Genomic DNA, 21,563 nt, shown 5'->3' on the forward strand with positions numbered 1-21,563 from the left:
CAGGTATGCAGAAGGATATCTGCAAATTAATGAAAATGTTTAAAAGAATCTTTGCTCTCGGCCTCTGGGGCAGAGAGATAATGGAATGCTGAGAATGAAAGTGTGTGTGTTCGTGTGTATGTAGGAAGAATAGCAGGAGAGTTAAAAGGTTGCTTGATATTGTAACAGGTTACAGATTCCTGGAGGTAGCTCGTAAGGTTGTGGGATGTTATATGCACCATGAAGTTACTCTTCCTCCCTGCACTGTACAGGAGGGGGAAATAGAAAGGAAAAGGAACCCCTGTCACCCCTAGCTATATAACAATCCTAAGAAATCATCTAGTCTCTCATGAAGCTATGAGGATAGACATCAGAGACTGTGCAAGAGTGATAGGGCCTGTTTGGTAAGCATCTTAAACATGCTGAATACCCAATAGAGACCCCCCCCTTCCCTTTTGATAGGCTGGTTTTAATGCTATTTGTTTAGATGGATGCTCTTTTGTTCCTTAGATAGTGTTATTCTTAGTATCTAGTATTTTTGTTTTAATTTGTATTGGTTTATATATGTTGTGTTTTTGTTTAAGAGCTTTGTTTTACATAAAAAAGCAGGGAAAATATGATTAAACAATTAACAACACTTTAGCATTTGGACTTTAACAGCTAGACTTTGATCTGAGCACTTAAGCTTTTTTGTGTGTCTTCATGTCATTTCCGACTTACAGTGAACCTTTCATGAGTTTTTATGGAGCTGAGAGTGTGTGAGTCTTGCCCAAGGTCACCCATTGGGTTTCCATGGCTGAGTGGGGAATTGAATCCTCATTTCCAGAGCCATAGTCCCAACACTCAAACCACTATACCACACTGGCTCACTTCAGCATGACATATCAGAAGAAAATTAAGATGATGAGAAAGAAAAAAAGTTATCCTCTTTGCTTTCACTAACATGAAACCTCTTTTTCCATGAGCCTCAAATTGTATAACCAGATTCTTGGTTTTGGCTGGCAGAAGCTCTGAGAATAGCTTTTGTTGATACTATTACAACAATCTTATTGTGAATCTTTCTTGTATATGCAATCACTGTGTTAATTTATGATTCTAACATATAATTATTTTGCCTGAAATTTACAGGAGCCAAGTAATAAGCGGGTCAGGCCTCTTTCTAGAGTGACGTCACTAGCAAGTTTAATTCCTCCTGTCCGAGCAACTCCTTTGAAGCGATTTGGTCAGACCCTTCAGGTAAACCTCTTTGCTTGTTTATCATTCTGGTGTCATGCCTCTTTGCATGGAAATAACCTGAATATGCCTTTCCCCCATTATTCTGATGGAAGTGCAAGCATATTTTTTTAACCTTCTTACATGCATAAATAATTATTTCAACTGGTTATCAACAACAATTCAAGATAGCAAATTGTGGGTTTCCCCCCTCGAAATATAATCTTTCTGGGAATCTTAACAGTTTGAAATGATAACCTAAAATGCAGGAATAGCACTATTTAATATAATATTTCCCAATTGAATCAGATAGCTTCCCACATTCATATTCTACCTCCAAGTGATCAGTTTTTTTAATTGCTGCTCTCTGCTCCATTTTAAAATACTCATTGAAAAATACCATTTACCTACAGGGGTTATGGGTTAATTAAGTTCCAGATTGCTATATATTGCCTAAAAATACACATAGCTGAATAACCTATCATGGTATTTATGATCTGAGGTTGAACTTGAAGGAGGAACCAATGTTGATTGATGGTGTAATTACTAAATACTGTAATCAAAATAAGTTTAATTTTCCAGCATCACTACTTTTGTTGAATTGAATTGAATTGAAATGACTCAATATAGGAAAATATGGATATGAAACAACAAACATCTCCCATTCTAATATACACTTTTTGAAGCATGTATGTTTGAAAAGGTTGTTGAGATTGTGATATAATTACCATAGAATGAGCTAATGAATATTAAGGCTGCACGGGGGAGGGATATTTTGATTCAGCATTTTAAAGAGGTTTATTACCAGTCTGTGTAGTTGCTGAACATAGGTGTAACATAAAGTCCATAGCATATGTATATGATGCCAATGTATTACCATATATACTCAACTGTAAGTTGACCTCATTTATAGGTTGAGGGCAGGGTTTGCGGCCAAAATCATGGATTTTGATACAACCCATGGATAAATTGACAGTAAAACTTAGGGGCATGTAACAAAGGATCTAAAGGGAAAATTAAAGGAAAATAATGTCAAAGAACTTACAAAATTCCAGCAAGCATAACTGTTTGTGCTCCTCCTAAAGCCATCCACCAGGGGATGGTTCTTTTTTTTTAATAACAGTTAAGGTACAGTATTTATATTGACCTGTGAATAAGCTGATGGTTTGGGGGGTCAGTTTTTTGACTAAAATTTCTAGACTTATACATGAGTATATACAATATACGAGTAGCCAACCTGTGGAGAGGAGACAAAATGTGTGCCCATTTCAGTGTGTAGCCAAGGTAATGTATACAAAACATTGATGTAACAACCAGTGCCAGGTCAACTGGCAGTTAGAGACCAGGATTCAAGGGTTTGTGACTGTTTGTATTTGGCTCCCCCCCCCCCCCCTTGAGCCTGATCAAAGTGTTAGACCCAAAAATCCAAGACTGATAAGCTTCCACCCTCAAATGTGGGATTTATGGAGTTCTTGATTTAGAAATGGTTTCTTTGTGTAAAATGTCATCCTGCTGAAACAGCCTTTAAGAAAAATATCAAATAAATAAATATTTGAAAATACATATTAAACCTACAGTTTACATAATTGCATTTTACATATATCACAGACAGTATCCTCAACAGTTGAGTCTGACAATAATGTATCTAGAGATCAGGTAAGAGAAACTTGTAGAACAAAAGCAATTTTTTTTCTTGATTGATCAACATATGTGCTTAGTAAAGTACAACTGTTCGCATACAAATAAAACATTTAGAGAAGGGGAAATTTTCCTGTTGAGTCTAGACAGTGAACTGCTGCATTATTACTGCAAAAGTGTCTGGCTTTTGGGAAGCATATAAATGCCAGCCTGCTTCTGCTTCCAGGCAAGGGGACTACCCCCGGATCAACACTCTTTGTATACACATTTTACGAGACTTCCACAGGTGTTTTCTGTTGCAGTAAAAAGACAGACTTCTTCAGATGGAAGGTGCAATGCTGTAAATGAAAGTTGATGTCAAATAAAACTTACCATTCTCTAAAGTGCAATATGACTCTGTTGTTTCTCTCATGCATCCACAGGAGAGTGCTATCCAATTGTACCCCTCCTGTGTTTTCTCCATTATTCTCCCTTTATTTATTTATAAATAGTTTTATACTGTTTTTCATTTTTATACTAAAAAATATCAGAGTGTTTCCCAGTAATCCATGTTAATAAAATTCAATCAAATCAATTAATAAAATAATACAGCACAATCCCTGGGGATAGCGGTATGGGTTAGTGATCAGAGAAACACCTGAGCAAATAAATGTTTCTTTAGCTAGCTGTGGAAACACCCCTTATTGGAGGCTTGCTGGATCTTAATGAGACCATTCCACATGGTAGGTGACATCATGAAATAAGTCCTTTTCTGCACCACAAATCTTACTAGGCTGTAATATGTAAAGTACAGTTGGCCTCCTTATCCACTGATTTTTTGTCCACCAATTCTAGCATCCATGCCTTGAAAATATACCAAAAAGTATAAATTGCAAAAAGCAAACCTTGATTTTGCCATTTGGTATAAGGGACACCATTTTGCTATGCCATTCTATTTAATGGGACTTGAGCATCCACAGATTTTGTTATCCATGGGGGATCCAGGAACCAAACCCCAGTAGATAACAAGGTCCCACTGTAAGACCCTTCTGTTAAGCATAAAGACTGGTGTTGGTCTAAATTGGAGTGAGGTCTCAGATAGCATGGTCCTGAGCTGTTTAGGACTATATATACTTATTAAAAATAATAATTGTAAGCCGCTCTGAGAGCCATTAGGGCTGAAGGGCGGGGTATAAATAATGTAAATAAATAAATAAATAAATAAATATAAGCAAAATGTAATGCTTTGGTTATGGCCTGCTACCATGACATCCAGGATAAACTTGGTAAGGTGTCCTAATGATCAGCTACTAGCCGCAGCTTCTGAACCAAAGCCAAAGGTGGTATCACATAAAGCGCATTACAATAGCCCAGTCTTAAAATTACCAATTTATGAATCACTGTGGTCAACAATGAAAGTCCAGTTTAGTGCTATCTGTGAAGATATAGAAACAGCATTTTTCTTCTTCTCCATTTTCTTCTTTTTAAAAAGTAGTATGCTTTTGCATTGACATCATATAGAAAATTGAATCATATGTCTCTTTACTTCATATCTGAGCACCATTATTTTCGCTCAATACTATTTTATTCATATGACTCCTGCCTTCTGAAGTGTACTTTGCCATAACTGTCTGGACACAATGTGAAGGCTTTCAGAGCCGTCATCCATAGTTTTTTGTGGGTTTTTCGGGCTTTGTGGCCATGTTCTAGAAGAGTTTATTCCTGATGTTTTGCCGGCATCTGTGGCTGGCATCTTCAGAGAATGCATCAGGACACACCTGGAAACTTGAAAAGAGAAGACGATTGACTGCGTGAAAGTAGCTTAGAGCCTTGGCGCATTATAAAAGTAAGCTGAGAGGCAGTGAGAGAGAAGTGGCTTTCTGTTTACCTCTCTGCACTTCTGTTCTCCCTCCAGAGGGAGGTGGTTGTAAATGCATGCCTTTTGCCAAGCTGATTTTTCCAGTGCAACAAAAGTGCAACAACTGTCTCCTTCAAAAATAGAATGGAAGTGCTTTGAGGTCATGTGGAGAGGTCAACAGAAAGTTGCTTCTATCACACTGCCTCTCTTCTTACTTTTGTAATGTGATGAGGCTCTTGTAATTGAAACAGAAGATCCAGTTGCCCAGTGTAAAAAGTGAATTACACTTTGACTAAACACAGTAGTTCTTTTTTCATAATCTTGCTTTATGCAGTGTTGCTAATTTATATTACTAAGGTCTATGTTAGAATATGATCCAGATATTACTGTGTGCATTGACTCATACTATTTTTTTTCCCTGGGAACATTTGCTTTGCTTTCAGTTTCAGCATGAGTGTCATATCTGTAGATATAATACTGACTAAGGGATAGTTTCCCCCCATAACTGTACCACTGAAAACAACTTGCTTGTTACATGTATGTCCCACCTTTTCTCCAAATTGCTCAAGGGAGTGTGCATTCTTCCAATGTCCCACCTATTTTATCCTCATGACAATTATGAGGTGAGTTAGGGTGAAAGATAGTGACCATTCCAAGGACCCTCAGTGAGCTTTATGCCATTTGCATCAAACCCAATAATTGAAATAAAATGTGAGCCAATGTATAACTACTTAAAACTTTATTATTATTTTTATAGCGCTCCATCAGTTTCCGGAGTGACAGTCGTCCTGATCTGCTTGCTTCACGTCCCTGGACTAGAAATGTACCCCCTGCTAGCACCAAGCGAAGAGACAGCAAACTGTGGAGTGAGACCTTTGATGTCTGTGTCAATCAGATGCTCACATCCAAAGAAATCAAGCGCCAAGAGGTTTGTTTCTATTTTTTAACAGTTTTTTCTCCCTCAATTAAGGAATTCAGAAGAACATATAAATGCATGTGTGCACACATAAGCAGTCACTGGATAAAAATCCAAACATTTTTCACTTCCTGAGGCTGTAAAAGAACAGTCAACTACCATGTTTCCCCAAAAATAAGACACTCTCTTATATTTATTTTTCCTCAAGAAGACACAGTATGGCTTATTTTTAGGGGATGTCTTGTTTTTATTAAGTATGGTACAACAATCTACATTTATTCAAATATAGTTCAGTCGTCTTCTTCTGGAACATCATCATAACTCTTCACACCCGGAATTCCATCCTGAATTTCTTGCGACTCCATTTCCTTTAATAATAATAATAATAATAATAATAATAATAATAATAATAACAACAACAATAACAACAATAATAATTTTTATTTATATACCGCCTTTCTAACAGATCAAAACAGTTTACAAAAATGCATAAACAATTACATAACACATACACAACTAAAAATTCATCCCCTTACCTTAACTAAATACAGTTAAATTAATCAAATTACAGTTAACATCAGAATACAGTTAAATTAATTACATTAAAATATATTAAAATATACCCTCCAAGGATGGATTGGCCCTTGCTCTTGCCCCCCCCCCGAAGCGGCTCCCACAAAGGGGCGACCCTGCCAGCAGCGGGCTCGCCACAGCAGGCACCCATCCATTTTCCCCTTCCAAAAGGGAACAGGTGTTCCTGGCTGGGTACCTGGTCCTGGCAGGAAGCAGTCTGAGGCCAGCAGTCCACCAGGTGAGATGGAGCATGCAGCAGGAGGTACTACACATCTCTTTCCTGGGGTGGTGGGGTGGCCTGTTGTCCTCTCCTCTTTCTCCACTTTGTGCTGGGTCTCCTGGCTCTCCTCTCCTCCTTTAGAACTATTGGCCCCAATCTTTCCGCTTCCTTCCTGCCCCCTTCCGTTCTGTGCTAGACCTATCACTATTTCTTATTTTCAGGATATGGCCTATATTGCACAAATGCTTAGAAATCCTGCTACTGCTTATTTTATGGGTATGTCTTATTTTTGGGAAATAATACCGTGGGAAAACATGGTATCTCCTTGGCCTGCACAGAGTAAATGAGAACAGTGACATGCACAGGTGTTCCAGCCTTTTAAAGTATCCCTCGTGAACACAGTGTATTCCTGACCCAGGAGATATGATGGCAGAAGCTAATAATACTTTCTCCTAAAATGTGGGAGGTAGGGTTAAATAGTTTTATATCTTTCTTGGATAAAAGAATTCATAGCAATTAGGCTGTGAAATTGAAGAAAATATTTTAGAAATGAAGGAAATGCCATGCATTGCATAACATAGTATTCTGCATGCTACAAGTAATCCTGATTAAAAGGCCTTGAGGTATACAGTCTGAAGGTACATGATTCAGCAACCTGTCGAAGCTATACAAGTCTGGATCTGCACTGTGCCTGATGGGAGTCTGATAGGGAACTCTGTGTTTGCTGTCTGTTTTACAGAAAGGCTGTTAAGTAAAGACCTGCATTTTTTTTAAAAAAAAGAAGACTTAAGAGCTAGTCCTATTGTTTTTCTTTTCTTGCTCTGCTTTGACTCTAGTCTGGTCTTTTTTCATCATGACTCCTAGTAGTTGGCCCTTCTTATACACTGACTTTTTTATACACTGATTCAAGCATACATGGTTTGAAAATGTTAAATTTCAAATATCAAACCTTAATTTTCCATTTTTTGTAAGGGACACCATTTTGCTATGTCATTATATTTAATGGGACTTGAGCATCCATGGATTTTGTTATACAGGGGAGATCTTGGAACCAAAGCCCAGCATATAACAAGGGTCCATTGTAGTTGGCATTGCTTTGCCACGCAAAATAGATTTTGGGGTTAAAAGGAAGGGCGAAACAGTTACTGTCTTCTTTCAACAATATCCTATTATGAGTTTGCTAGCAAGACTCATGCTCAAGCTGGTCTCATCACTGTACTGAACAACATCACACATCTGAGTTGCCCTACATCAGGTCCAGCTAGCATTTCCCATGTAGCCTAGTATCCTTGTCCTGGTAGAAAGATCAGGTAGAATGTAATGTTTTCATTTGCTTAAAACCAAAGAGGGTAAATTGCCCTCTTTGAATAGGTTTTAGCTGAATAGCTTTGAATAGCTGTTGCTGATTGTTTCTAAAATTATGTTCTCTCCCCAAACATCTGCCATTTTCTTAGTCAGGTCATCATTAATAACATATACACCCACGATGCATTACACTGTAATGTCCAGGCACACAAACGAAAGGGTTCAAATGCTTTCAATAATAATCAGGACTCCAGGGCTCAGTGAGATAGACTGAGAAGTAGGGACAGAACCAGTTTGGAAAGCAAAGTCCATTCCTTAACCTCAGTCAGCTAATAAGGATTCTGTGCAGCCCACTTGGATGTCTCAGGAGATTAGCTAAATTATAGTATCAACAACCAATCAGTCTGCATGGGGGGAGGGGGGGTCAGGTTTGGTTGAAGCAATAATATAATCAGAAAAATTCTGCTAGCAGTGTTGATGAGGATGTGTTGGATGTATATAATAAAATGACTTTGGTGCTCAGAACTAAATAGAATTGCAGCTCATGATGGGTTGGTCAATAAACCATTAAATCCTTGCTCCCTGGTTAATACTGCCTCTACAGTATACACCCACATTTCAGCGCTGATTTAAAAACCTAAAGTTAAAAATCTAAAGTAATTAAAACATATTTATGTTTTAACATATTTATGTTTTGGGAGTCAGTGTGATACATTGGTTTGAATGTTGGACTAGGACTTCAGTAGACTAGGGTTCAAATCCACACTTGGCCATGTAAACCCACTCAGTGACCTTGGGCAAGTCACACTCTTTCAGCTTCAAAAAAAGCAAATCCCCTCTGAACAAATATTGTTAGGAAAAAACCCATGATAGGCTTGCCTTAGGGTCACCGCAAGTCAGAACTAATTGAAGGCACACAACAGCAATTTATGTTTTATTAGTATTATTCTTGCCAGGGTCAGTTCAACAATTTCCTTAGCTGGATAACTGGTATAATCTGCACCTGTTTTAATGTTTTGTTGAGAATTGAGGTTTGTTGTCATGTTTTGTAATATGATTGATTGTACACCACTTTGAAATAGATTTTAGATAAATGGTATAATAAAATACTTTCTATTGGATTCAGAATAAGATTAATAAGGCAGTAAACTCAGAGGTGATTAAACCAAATAAACTGAAAATCATTTTAACAGTCTGAGATGCTTATGTGTGTTTGTGTATATATATGCCTTCAAGTTGCCTGTCAGCTTAAAGCAACCCCATGAATTCCATACCACTTTCTTAGGTAAGGAATATTCAGAAGTAGTTTAGCCAGCTTTTCTTCTCTGAAATACAGCGTATAACATACAGCATCTGGTATTTCTTGGTTGTCTTCCACTCAAGTACTAACTAGGGCTGTCCCTTCTTAGTTTCTGAGGACCTTATCACACCACCTCCATTCTCGTCAGGATCGCATTAATGAAGGGAAGTGCATACATACTAGATTAGGGAGCACTCCCTACTGTACGTCCCTTCATTAGCACAACTGGGCTGTCGCTGGCTCCTTATGCTCTCTTCAGCCCTCTAACCACAGTCAGAGGACAAAGCAATGACAAGAGGGAAGCGGCATTGTGTGATACATATCACCAAGGGCACTATTATCCAAAGACATTACTATTTTATGGCAGTTTAAAAGCCGCACATGATAAAATCCCAAGATGATTTGGGATCTGGTGCCTTTAGGGTATTTAGGCCTGTGACATTCTTACACTCATGTGGAAGAAGAAAATAACACAACAGTAATTGACAGTAATTGACTTAAAATTTCCAGAAATCCCAGTGTTCAGTCACTCCTTTTCAATACCAAAAGCAAAGTATATTTTTCACAGTTAATTTCTAGAATGACTGTGTATTTCCAGTTTTCTTGTATTTCTCAAACCAGAACAAAGAAAAGTATAATGTGAAAGGTGAAGAATAGATTCTGAAACAATACAGTTTGCCTTTTGCATCATAGGGGTTCCATCCTGGAGCCCCCCTCCCCTGCAGATGCTAAATATTGTGGGGCCTCAAGTCCTATTCTTCTCAGTAGCAGCGCAACATGTGTGTGCCCATGTTTTTGGTGACAGCATGAGTTACCTCACCGATTGACACCAACCCTAAATATGCCACTACCTGAGCAAAGCTATCCAGGCTTGAAAACAATAAGCACTATGGGAAGCAATGTAGCACTAGGACCTGAAAAGAGGTGACTTATGTGTATACCTAAATAAAACTCACATCCTGAGTCCGATGCACATGGGTTGTGTGTCAGCCTTTGAATAGCTACAAGACTCATCCATTTGGACTGAGCCTATTGATGTTTACCAAGATGTAACTTCCTCACTCTTTATTTCATGGAGTCTTACTCTCAGGTACGCATGAATAAAATTTAAGCCTGTTATTTTTGGTTCAACAGATAGCACGACAATTCTTCTGGAAATAAAAGGAGTTATTTCAAATTTCAACACACTTTCCCTACCCATGTACATCAGGAACCCATCAATATACTTTAGACTGCCAGAGGGAAAAAAAGAACCATTTTTAACCAAGCCAGGGGAGTGAGGGAGACCATGTTAATTCATCTAAATAAACAGACTCCTACCATCATCATCTTTTTTGGGGAAAAAACATTACAAACCAATTTGTTCTGAGCAAACAGAAAGAAAATGACATAGATAGACCCACTAAATTTTTTAAAGCTAGAGATTAAATAGACACACGCACTACTTGTTCAGCACAACACCTCTAAGACTGCATTTCTGAGAAAAGTACTTAGAATTAAATTCTGCTGTGTTTAATGGGAATCACTGTAAAGCAAGTAGGATCAAATTGTTAGAACCAAGGGAGGAAAAAATGTGGTGTGGGATCATATACCCACACTTCCATAGCAGTAAGTAAAATAATGGAGGAAGAAAAAGTATTGCCTTCTCTGCCCCCTTCTTCTCATTTTTTTCCCCTGAAGCCAGAAAGAAACTGGGCAAAAACCTGCCTTTTTCTCACATATTAAGTGAAGACTGTCTTATCTTAAAGACTCATGGGATTGTGAAACAGTCTATGTTTTCAATACGGTAGGTCTCTTCTTGTGATGTATAGGCTCAGGCCATCCAAGTTGTGCAAAAATGATGAAAGCTGGAGCAAATGCTGGATTTTTGTTCTGTGGCAGTTAATTTAGACTGGTATCTCACTTTAGCAGAAGCAGAATTGGTACTTTAGCAGGTACTTAGTGGGTCACTTAGCGCCTCATGAACAAGCTACTCTCCTGGCAGATCTGTTACCTCCACAGGAGATAGTTACTTGGGCTGCTAACTCCAAAGTCTTAGCCAATAAGCAACAGAGGATGTGTAATGATCCTTGGGTCTTACATATGCTAGTGTTACATATGTCTGTGATCTGCAGACTGCAGGGCACAACTTGCTGACTGAATTTCTATGGGGAGAATCAGATATCTGGTTGCATAGAGTCACATGTCCTAGGCAAAACAGAAATGGTAACGTCTCTTAAAGAATGAACACCACTTTGCATATTTAAAACTGTTGCAATCATCATTATATATCCTCTGTTGCTTATTGGCTATTCTTCTGGTTTTCAAAGGGAGACTGAGCCACATTCTGCTGTTAGTCTCTATAGGCTTGTGCATGAAAAAGCAAACCCTCTCTGAACAAATTTTGCCCAAAAAAACCCTGTGGTAGGTTCCCCTTGGGGTCACCATAGGTCAGAAATGACACGAAGGTACACAACAAGAACAGCAACATTTTACCAATGTACAAGGCAAATAAAGATGGCAGTGAGAAGCATATTTCAGAGTCTCCAGTCAATGGTGGCCCCTCTTTCAAGTTGTGATCCCTGGCATATTCCCAGTTATACCAAACCTTGATGATTTCTCTGATTAGAGACTTCTGTTCAAAGGTTTAGCTGGTTAGTATCTGCATTTCGTGTTCCCTTATGTTACCACGTTTGGGAGCTTAGACAGAGCCCCCAGCCTCAAAAATGTTCTTACAACTTTTGTCAACAGCAGATGTGTTGTTGTTGTGTGCCTTCAAGTCATTTCAGATTTTTAGCAACCCTTAAGCAAACCTATCATGAGGATTTTCTTGGCAAGATTCATTCAGTGTAGGTTTGCCTTTGCTTTCCTCTGAAGCTGAGGGAGTGTGACTTGCCCAAGATGACCCTGCAGGTTTCCATGACCAAGTGGGGTTACAAATCCTGGACTCCAGAATCCTAGTGCAACACTCCAACCACTACACTGTTGGCTCTCCAACAGCAGATACAAGTTTGTTAGTATGCTCCCAGACGAGAGAGTTTTTCACAGTCTCTCTTTCTAATTTTGGATGCTTTCATTATTTGCTTAGCATTTTCACCTATTAGCTACTCATTGCCTGCTTCCCATTCAACTTCAGGCCTTCAGTTTCCATGCCAGACCAGTTCTTTTTTCCATGTCACAATTCTTAGGAACAGTAAAGGTCCATTTCTCTAAGCCAAGGATGGTAATTGTCATGGAACTGGGGGTTCTTTTACTAGTTCTGCAAATAAATCACCATTCATTGAGTTTTCAAAAGAGGCAGTTTGTCATTTTTTGGACAGGAAAAGGCTGGGCCAGAAGGGACAATATCACATTACATTACTATAATGCTATGATTCCACTTTAATAGCTATGGCTGCATCCTGTGGAATTTTGGGGTTTGTAGTTTATTGGAGTCTAAGAGCTCTCTGGCTGAGAACTGTAACACCCCCCCCCAACTGCAAATCCCAGGAGGGGATTCTACAGGAGGCAGCCATAGCCATTAAAGTGGAATAATAGTGCTATAATGGTACAGCGTGATATTGTCTGAAGTCTCGAAAGGTGAGGGGCCATAAAAACTGAGGCTGCGTGAGGCCCCAGGGATGCATTTTGCTTAGGGCTTGCACATTTCCTAAGCCCTCCTCTCTTTCATGCTTCTCCCTGAAGTTTCCTTGTCTTCTTTCTGTGAGCAAAAGTCCTCACATTCCCTTCATTCTGTTTCCTCGACTATGGGAAGATTTTCAAACAGATATTTAACTCCTTGAAAGTGCATTTGCCCTCTGAGATTGCTTCTACCTGATATAGCATAATATAACAGAAGGCCAGCTAACAGCACTGGGACTCAAGACAGTGGTATCACAAGGGTTGTGTCAACCAGTGCAGTAACTCATGGCATCACCCTCCCCATTGACCTCCTCCCATACCATACCATAGAAAATCCTAAGTAATATTTTTGTACTAATGTTACTCATAAATTGTAATTCTCATATATCACTGGATGTTATGGCGATAGATGTGATATAAACAACTAGCAGAACTAAAATTATACTGTTAAATTACAATATCATATGCACAGCCTGAATGTATTTACATGTACATAGTTTCATGTGATCAAAGTGAATGTTTGGTAAGGTAAGATTTTTTTAAAGAAAAAGTTAAGATTTTTTTTCAAAAAATTAAAATTAAAAATTTAATTTTATATGTAAAAAAAAACCCTGAGGCCTCTTCCTTCTCCTTCCACTGAGCCCCCCCCCCCCAGCTCCAGCATTTTAAAGGGATTTAGGTGAATGCCACAGCCCATTTCTACCCAAAAGTGGATCTTTGTTTATTTATGGTATTTACCCCGCTCTTTTCACTTTAAAGGCTCTCAGAGTGGTTTACAATTATTATTTAATTAGTCAGTTCCCTGCCCTCAGGCTTACAATCTAAAAAGACATGGCACAAAAGGAGAAGGGAATGGTGATGGGGAAGGGGATCAGGTCCAGCAGTTCTTCTCTCCCTCTGAGGCCTGGACCAATGCAGATGGACTGGAGGGAGGGCTCTTCTTAATCGAGGCCGGGCCTGATGGCACTGGGCCTATCTTTTCACTCCTTCCAGGACAGAAGATGACAGTTGGCATGGAGGGAGGGCCTTCTTCTTCTTTGTTTGGGGAGTATTAATAATAATAATGATGATGATAATAATAATAATAATTATATACCGCCTTTCCAAAAAGATCAAAGCGGTTTACAAAATTACATAAAAACACATAAAATGCACAAACAATTTACACATGCAAATAAATAAAATACTTAAACAGTACATAATGTATACAAACTAAAATTCTAAATTTAGATATTGGTGTCACCCGCCCCCAGGATGTCACCTGAGACAGCCCACATCCCCTGGCTCTTCAGCTTAGTAATGGAGATGAGCACCACCCCCTACAGTCAATTACGACTAGACATTAAAGTCAAGAGGAAACATTTACCTTTTTACCTATGCATCACAACATAACTGTGGTCAAAACATCACAGTAAAGTCATAACCCAGTTAAAAGTAAACGAGGAGCACATCTCACCTTCTTGTTTCCATTCATTGGTTTATATCCTGTCCTGAAATATAGAAACAAATTATATAATAAATATAATTATTTTAACTAGAGGAACCTACACATTATAAAAAGTTAAAACAAGGTAAATGTTGGGGAAATTGCTTAAGTCCATTGGAATTAATAAATTTCTCAAGACTATTTTCTGTTTATAGGCTATTTTTGAACTTTCACAAGGAGAAGAAGATTTGATAGAAGACTTGAAATTAGCAAAGAAGGTATTGTGCTTTTAAATATTTTATCCTTCTTTCTGAATGTATTCATGGTCATTTTTAGCACCTGCATATTTAGATAAGAATTCTAAACTGAAGCTTCAGCTATAAATTCCAGAGTTTAAAGATTATCACTCGCCTTCCATTTCAAACAAGTGTTTATGACTTCTTTGTTTTTACAGGCTTACCATGACCCAATGCTTAAGCTCTCCATAATGTCAGAACAAGAGCTGAACCAAATTTTTGGAACACTGGATTCTTTAATTCCTCTACATGAAGGTATAATTCTTTCTATTCAAATGTTGGAATAACTGCACAGGGCTGCAAATTTTATAAGGGGCTACAGCAGAAAAAACCATTCATGAGCTGAAATAAACAGGAATATTCCCTAACAAATTAGGAAGATTAGTTGTTTATTGACATTATGGATTGATTATTTGATATTGCTTTGTTGAGTTAAACAACTGCCAGTTTTAAATGTTAGTACTGACCCGCATCTGAGAATGGGTTTAAATGTCACCAGAAGTTGAATTTACCAGAAGTTTGCATTTCATATCTGGTTTAAATGGTAAAACAAAAAGTAAAATAATAATAGCTGTTAAGACAGATCTCTCCTGGCAGGCATTTCCTGAATAGACACCTGACCACCAGAAGTAAGCCTAACCTATTTATCCCTGATTCTTTGTTGTAGTCATTGTTTGTCAGTGTTATTATTTTAAGCTATGTTTTATATTGCAAATTGTTTAATTGTATTTTATGAGTGGGTGGGTTTGTGGGATATGGATTGTATGTTTTAATGTTGTAAGTCGCTCCAGTTGCATTGCTCAGAGGAGCGGGGCATTATTATTATTATTATTATTATTATTATTATTATTATTATTATATGTTCCCAGTAAAATGCAAGTTGTAAAAGTGTGTAGAATTGGATATCTAAGTATAAGAGAAACTTGTTCTCAATATATCAGGGCTTTTGATAGACATGTTTTTAAAAAGTACGCATCTCAGCTTCTTAATATTTAATTCTAGTGAATGAGACAAAGGCTGAATCTATAGACTAAATAATGCATCCTTATCTTAGACTGTTCTGTTGTAACACACAATGTTCCTCTCCTTCTGATGCAAAAACACTTCTTTTTGATACCTCTGGGCTTTAAGGCAATTTTTAAATGCTCCAGTTTACTCCACTGTTTTTGGGAAGACCCAGTTTTTTAAATATGTGGTTTGACGCCTCCCCCTCCCCATTAGGATTGCACGGGGGAAAGGGCCAGGTTGGTAGGTAGTTACCTAGATTACTTGATGGTTTCCACCCCAGAAGGGTAGCTCCTTTGTTTGTATCAGCATTTGGAAAAGATAGTGTTGTTTTTTTGGAAGTGGGATTTGGTGTTTGTATGCACACATCCAGAGATCGGTATTTTACTTGCCTCTTCTCTGCCAGCTTCACTGCACACATTTGCAGGTCAGCATTTTAACTCCCCCTTCAGGAGGGCAGACAGAACAAAGGGAAAACAGAGGCTGTTTGATTAAGCAAATATCAAATATGTTCATGTGTTATGGGAATCCCCACCTGAAAAAAAAAAATGCCTGCAACTGCTGTGGTCATGTGACCAGACATAAACTGATGCATCAGATGTGTGTGCACAGAGAAGCAACCCGTCCTTGCACCAATGTGGCTACATAATGGGGCTCTGTGTCATTTTTCAAACTGATTTTAGTTTGGATTAAAACAGGTGTGTGTACTAGCATATGTGCCAAACCAGGGCAGGGATACTACACAGTGGAGCTGGGATACAGCCCATGTGTAGATTCAGCCAAAGAGAGAAAAGCTATACATTGGATCTCTTAAAATAGTTGGTCCTTTTTTTTTTTTAATCTAATAGGAACTGCTGGGTGGATGCAAGTGGCTCTAATTCTAACTGAAGCAGTGGTAATAGGGAGAAAAAGTTAACTCTTTCTCTTGTTTTGAGCTAAAGTGTCCCCTTTCCAAGGGGGGAGATAAATACATGCACTATACTGGTGGTGGTACTTTTGTCTTTTGTGAGCTTAGCAACAGCTCAGAAGATGGCAATTTGGCAACAGCGTCTGTGAGGAACATTTGATAAATATGGATAAAGATTGTGGCTTCAGTTCAACATCCTCTCAGTGTATCAACCCCTCAGCATAGACCATCCCCCAATTTACTTTAAAACTCCATAGTCTGCTCACATAGGCATTTTGTGCTTCAACATGAACCTGCAGGATCAGAAACGGTCTGGCTACCCTTCCATAGCCAGACACAAAACAATTCACATCAGCACTGAGATCCTCAGTGGTCCTCCAGAGGTTCCAGCACTTTTGTAGTCATTGTGCATTGGCTTGTGGGGTGTGTGTGCCAGAAGTTAGTAATCCTGCTAGTAATCCTGTTTGTTCATGTTGAAGTATGGAATGCCTGTATAGGGAGGTTTTGGGGTTTTAAAGTACATCAGGAGGGGGGCATTGCTCAGAAAGAACAGGCATCTCTATCCCTGTAGTACCCCCCCCCCCCAAAAAAAAAAAAAATCAGATGCACACAGGTAAGGGACTGAAAGTCTCCAAAATCTCCTCACTAGTTATATGTCTTTACAATCCAGGGGTTTTGAGTAACTTTTTGTTTGTTTCATTTTTTGCATTTTCATTAGACCTTCTTAGAAGACTGAAAGAAGTTAGGAAGCCTGATGGATCTACAGATTCAGTTGGTCATATCCTTGTGAGCTGGGTATGGAACGTGTGCATAAGATGTATTAATATGTTTTGTTTTTACTATTTCCCATCATTAGAAAGTTTAGAGCAGGGTAATATGTGTACTTGGGTATCATATAATATCTGATTCTAGTAAAATGTTGAAATAATGGGCAGTGATGTTAGGATTCACAAATGTACTAACAATATTTGTGTAGAATCACTTAATGTAACTTTTTATCAAAACCGTATTTGTGTCACATTGGCAAGGCCAAAAGACACTTCCCAGGTGTTACAGCTAGCTTCTTCTTTGTTTTATTAATTTTAATAAAATTGTGCTAAAAATGTACAAGCTCCTGTTTCTGTGCCTTGAAAGAGCTGCATCTACTGTTGCAACCACAGAGCTGGCAATGATGTACGTTCCTAAAATAGTGATGCTCAATCCATAAATGCAATGTCCTTGATTGTCTGATAATTAAAAAATGCCACAAAAATATTTATATTTCTGCCAGCTCATGAAATAACAACTTCTGTTCAAGAACTATTGCCCTCCAACTCTAATTTGTAAAAAACAATTTATGCAAGGAGTGTATTTTTAGAACAGAGAAGTGTGTGTGTGTGAGAGAGAGAGAAGGACAAGAGAGCACATAAATTAAAGATGAATATATTAGAAACCCTTTCCAAATGCATGCCCCACAAATAATTTTCATTTATTTTTCTTTAGCTACCTTGCCTGAATTCCTATGATAGCTATTGCAGCAACCAAGTAGCTGCTAAAGCATTGCTGGATCATAAAAAACAGGACCATCGAGTACATGATTTCCTACAACGTTGCCTAGAGTCACCTTTCAGTCGCAAACTGGACCTCTGGAACTTCCTTGACATCCCAAGAAGCCGTCTGGTGAAATACCCATTGCTACTAAGAGAGATTCTGAGACACACACCAAATGATCATCCAGACCAACAGCACCTTGAAGAAGCTGTATGTGTTTAATGATATTACCATCTAAATAATGTTTAACAGCAATCTATAAAAGGTTGCCTCAGCTGGCTCAAGGTTCTTACCCATAACAGAGTTGCATTCCTTAAGTTTATTCTTAATTTGTTTGTAAGATTGACATTATTGTAATTAAGAAAGACCCCCACCATATCTTTTCACTGAGATTATGTATAAGTAAAAACAGCCGTCAGTAAATACAGTCCGTCCTCGCCTTACGCGGGGGATCCGTTCCGGATCCCTCTGCGTAAGGCGAATTCCGCCTATGCTTGAGCCCCATTGGAAACAATGGGGCTCGTGCGCGGCAGCACGGCGGCGCGGGCGCACGCGGGGTGCAACGGGTGCGTGCGCCCATTCAATTGAATGGGACGTGCCGCCCCTTCTGCCCCGCGCACGCCCCGCGGCTTGAGCGCGTATGCTCAAGGCCGCCTAAGGCGCGCCCGCATATGGCACGGGCGTGCTGTAACCCTTCATTACCATCAAATTACAGTCGGTCCTTCTTATACACTGATTTTTTATACACGGATTCAAGCATACACGGTTTGAAAATGTTCCAAAACAGTATAAATTTACCTTGATTTTCCATTTTTTATTAGGGACACCATTTTGCTGTGTCATTATATTTAATGGGACTTGAGCATACACGGATTTTGTTATACATGGGGGATCTTGGAACCAAACCCCAGCGTATAACAAGGGTCCACTGTATCTCCAAATAATTTTTAAAGGAAAAAGGCTAACTGTCATGATATAAAGAATAAAAATAGCTATGTGCTCCTTATCTAATAGTAATTAAAACTATCTTTGCCCATTACATTTAGTAGGCATTATATAGGAAAGAAATGAAGTAATTTACTAAAAAGAGATTTCTAATGCCGTAACAAGCAACTTCTTCAGATAGCATCCCATCCCAACCTGGGGAAAGCTACATTTGACCATCATGATTGCAATAGTGGCAAAAATTAAACTTTTCCCCTTATGTGAAGGCTTTCTTTCAAGATGCTGGTGAAACTTCAGGCATAAACTCTTCTAGAACATGGCCTCATAGCCTGAAAGTTACCCCTTATTTTTATTGTGAAAAGAAGTCCTGTACATTCCTTCTCTCAGGAGCTAATAGCTCTCTTCACAGGCCACAAGGTGCACATACCATGTTTACAGGCTGCCAGTGTTTCCAGCAGCACTGTAACTGTCTGAGAGTGGGTGCATTATGGTAGGGCTTCTTTTACAATATATATGAAATAAATTTTATTTCCCCCCACTATTGTGTCAATTTGAGCATCAGACTTGTGAAAGTGACCTTTGAGGACTGTCAAAAATGTGCAGAATAGCAAGTACATTTCTGCTTACTGCTTATCAGTACATTTAAGCACTCTCTAAGTGGTTTACAAAGTGTAAGCTAATTGCCCCCCAAAAATTGAGTACTCATTTGAGTGACTTGGGAAGGATGCAAGCCTGAGACGAACTTGAGCCCTTGGCTGGTATTGAACTCGCAACCTTGCAGTTTGTGAGTGAGTGGCTGCAGTACAGGCATTTAACCACTATGGAACCAGGGCTCCATTGTTTATTTGCAGGTATAAACTGTTGCAGATTTAAGCTGTTGAATTAGATACATTGAATGAAAATATTCAGTGATAAAGGTGCTCTGTTCACTCAATTGATTTTTTACTGCATATATGTGGCATACTGTAGATAGAACATAGCAGTTTTCCCTGTATATAGATTTTCTGCACATACGTACATTGCATGGATGGATCATGTGTTGAAATATGACATGTGGAGTAGTTTGAAAACATAAAATGAAAAACAAAATTGCAGTACTAAAACTGAATTGAGGCCTTTAAACAGAGGCTGGATGGCCATCTGTCGGGGATGCTTTGATTTGGATTTCCTGCATAGCAGGGGGTTGGACTGGATGGCCCTAGTGGTCTCTTCCAACTCTATGATTCTATGATTCTAAGTACCTAACTCTATATATTCTGCATTTTCTTCTAATATCTATAAGAAAAATACCACAAATAAAAGTTTTGTTCACCTTCAGTTTTTTTCCCCATCAATGAAATTGTTCTGAAAAAATATGATTTATTTTTAATGGTCATTTTCACAGATTAATATTGTCCAAGGCATAGTGGCAGAAATCAACAAGAAGACAGGTGAATCTGAATGTCAGTATTATAAAGAGAGGCTAATATATCTTGATGAAGGCCAAAAGGACTCCCTGATAGATGAGTCACGTGTTGTGTGTTGTCACGGTGAACTAAAGAACAACAGAGGAGTGGTAAGGAATTCATTTTCAAAACAAGCAATCGTGGCTTGCTTCTTTTTTCCAGTTCCGTTCATACTAAGTTTATACTTAGATATTTTATAAAGTGAACAGCACATTTGGAAATATAAAACTGCAATTTTTATAACCCTGAATAGAGTTTAAAATGGGCAGGCAGAGATACAGTAATAACTGAATGGAACCTCTTTATAGTGTCTCAGAAAGAGGCTGTACTTTTTCATATAATTAGCAATTTACAAAGTTATGGCTTATTGTATTACCCTAGAGCCTCTCTTAAACTTGATTGTATGTGCTTTCCTGTTCAGATGTCCCATGCAGGATATTTAAATCTATATTTGCATGAGGTTAGAATTGCAGATGCTTATGAAACAAGGTATTTGCCATGTTTTTGATTCGCTAGGGCTGACATCACCCGGTATAGTAACTCATAAAGTCACCCCACCCCTGCATTGACCTCCTCCCATAGCACATCATACAGCATCCATAGTATTATATTTTGTACTAATGTTACTCATAAATCATAATTCTTACATATCACTGAATATAATGGCAATAGTTGTGACATAAACAACTAGTAAAATTAAAATTATACCTTTAAATATCACAAGCACAGCCTAAATGTAAATACCATAGTTTCATGTGGTTAATGTGAAAATTTGGAAAGATGTGATGCTTTTAAAGCAAATTAAAAAGAGTACTTTTTTAAAAAAATAATTGTATATACTGTACTAAGCAATGTGAACAGAAAAACTTTTGAAAGTGACCATTTCCGTTTTTCCCTTTGCTATCAGAAATTGCATGTCTTTCTCTTCCAAGAAGTGCTAGTAATTACTCGAACAGTTACACATAATGAACAACTCTGCTACCAGTTGTATCGTCAACCCATCCCTGTGAAGGATCTTGTTTTGGAGGACTTGCAAGATGGAGAGGTGCGATTAGGTGGATCCATACGTGGTGCATTTAGCAACAATGAGAGAAGTAAGAACCCTTTCAATTATTTATTACCAAATATTGAAACTAAGAATTAAAGGTTTTTTAGAATGAAAATGTGGCACTTTTGTCAAATAGGTGTTGTGCAGATGAATGAGCCTGAGGTACTAAATGATGGAACTGGCTTACGCATGGTGGGTCCAAGGTTTTAGAAAATATGCACTAACTAGTTAGATAGATCTTTAGCACAGAAAAAAATTGTGGGTTTTTTGTTGTTAGGATTTTGTGTAGAATAAATTTTCTTTAAGAAACCGTCAGATAACATGTAGATCTTTCAGACCTTAGTACTTGATGTGAAGATACAAACCAAATATTTGCACTTC

The 21,563-nt window shown here is 38.3% G+C and overlaps 1 protein-coding gene across 3 annotated transcripts in view; it reads left to right on the forward strand.

Moving 5' to 3' along the window:
- The window catches only part of ARHGEF3 (Rho guanine nucleotide exchange factor 3), a 47,832-nt gene that overhangs the window by 22,936 nt on the left and 3,333 nt on the right, over window positions 1–21,563 (forward strand). For all 3 annotated transcript variants that reach the window (XM_089522328.1, XM_089522308.1, XM_089522319.1), the window contains exons 2-9: window positions 1,108–1,215; window positions 5,424–5,594; window positions 14,222–14,284; window positions 14,461–14,557; window positions 16,933–17,009; window positions 17,697–17,954; window positions 20,074–20,244; window positions 21,042–21,228. In XM_089522328.1, the coding sequence (XP_089378454.1) occupies window positions 1,108–1,215; window positions 5,424–5,594; window positions 14,222–14,284; window positions 14,461–14,557; window positions 16,933–17,009; window positions 17,697–17,954; window positions 20,074–20,244; window positions 21,042–21,228 (1,132 nt within the window). The remainder of the gene's footprint in view (window positions 1–1,107; window positions 1,216–5,423; window positions 5,595–14,221; window positions 14,285–14,460; window positions 14,558–16,932; window positions 17,010–17,696; window positions 17,955–20,073; window positions 20,245–21,041; window positions 21,229–21,563) is intronic.

The sequence above is a fragment of the Sceloporus occidentalis genome, unplaced genomic scaffold, assembly GCF_023333645.1.
Source record: "Sceloporus occidentalis isolate IW3139 unplaced genomic scaffold, rSceOcc1.0.p SCAF_1, whole genome shotgun sequence".
Taxonomy (NCBI): domain Eukaryota; kingdom Metazoa; phylum Chordata; class Lepidosauria; order Squamata; family Phrynosomatidae; genus Sceloporus; species Sceloporus occidentalis.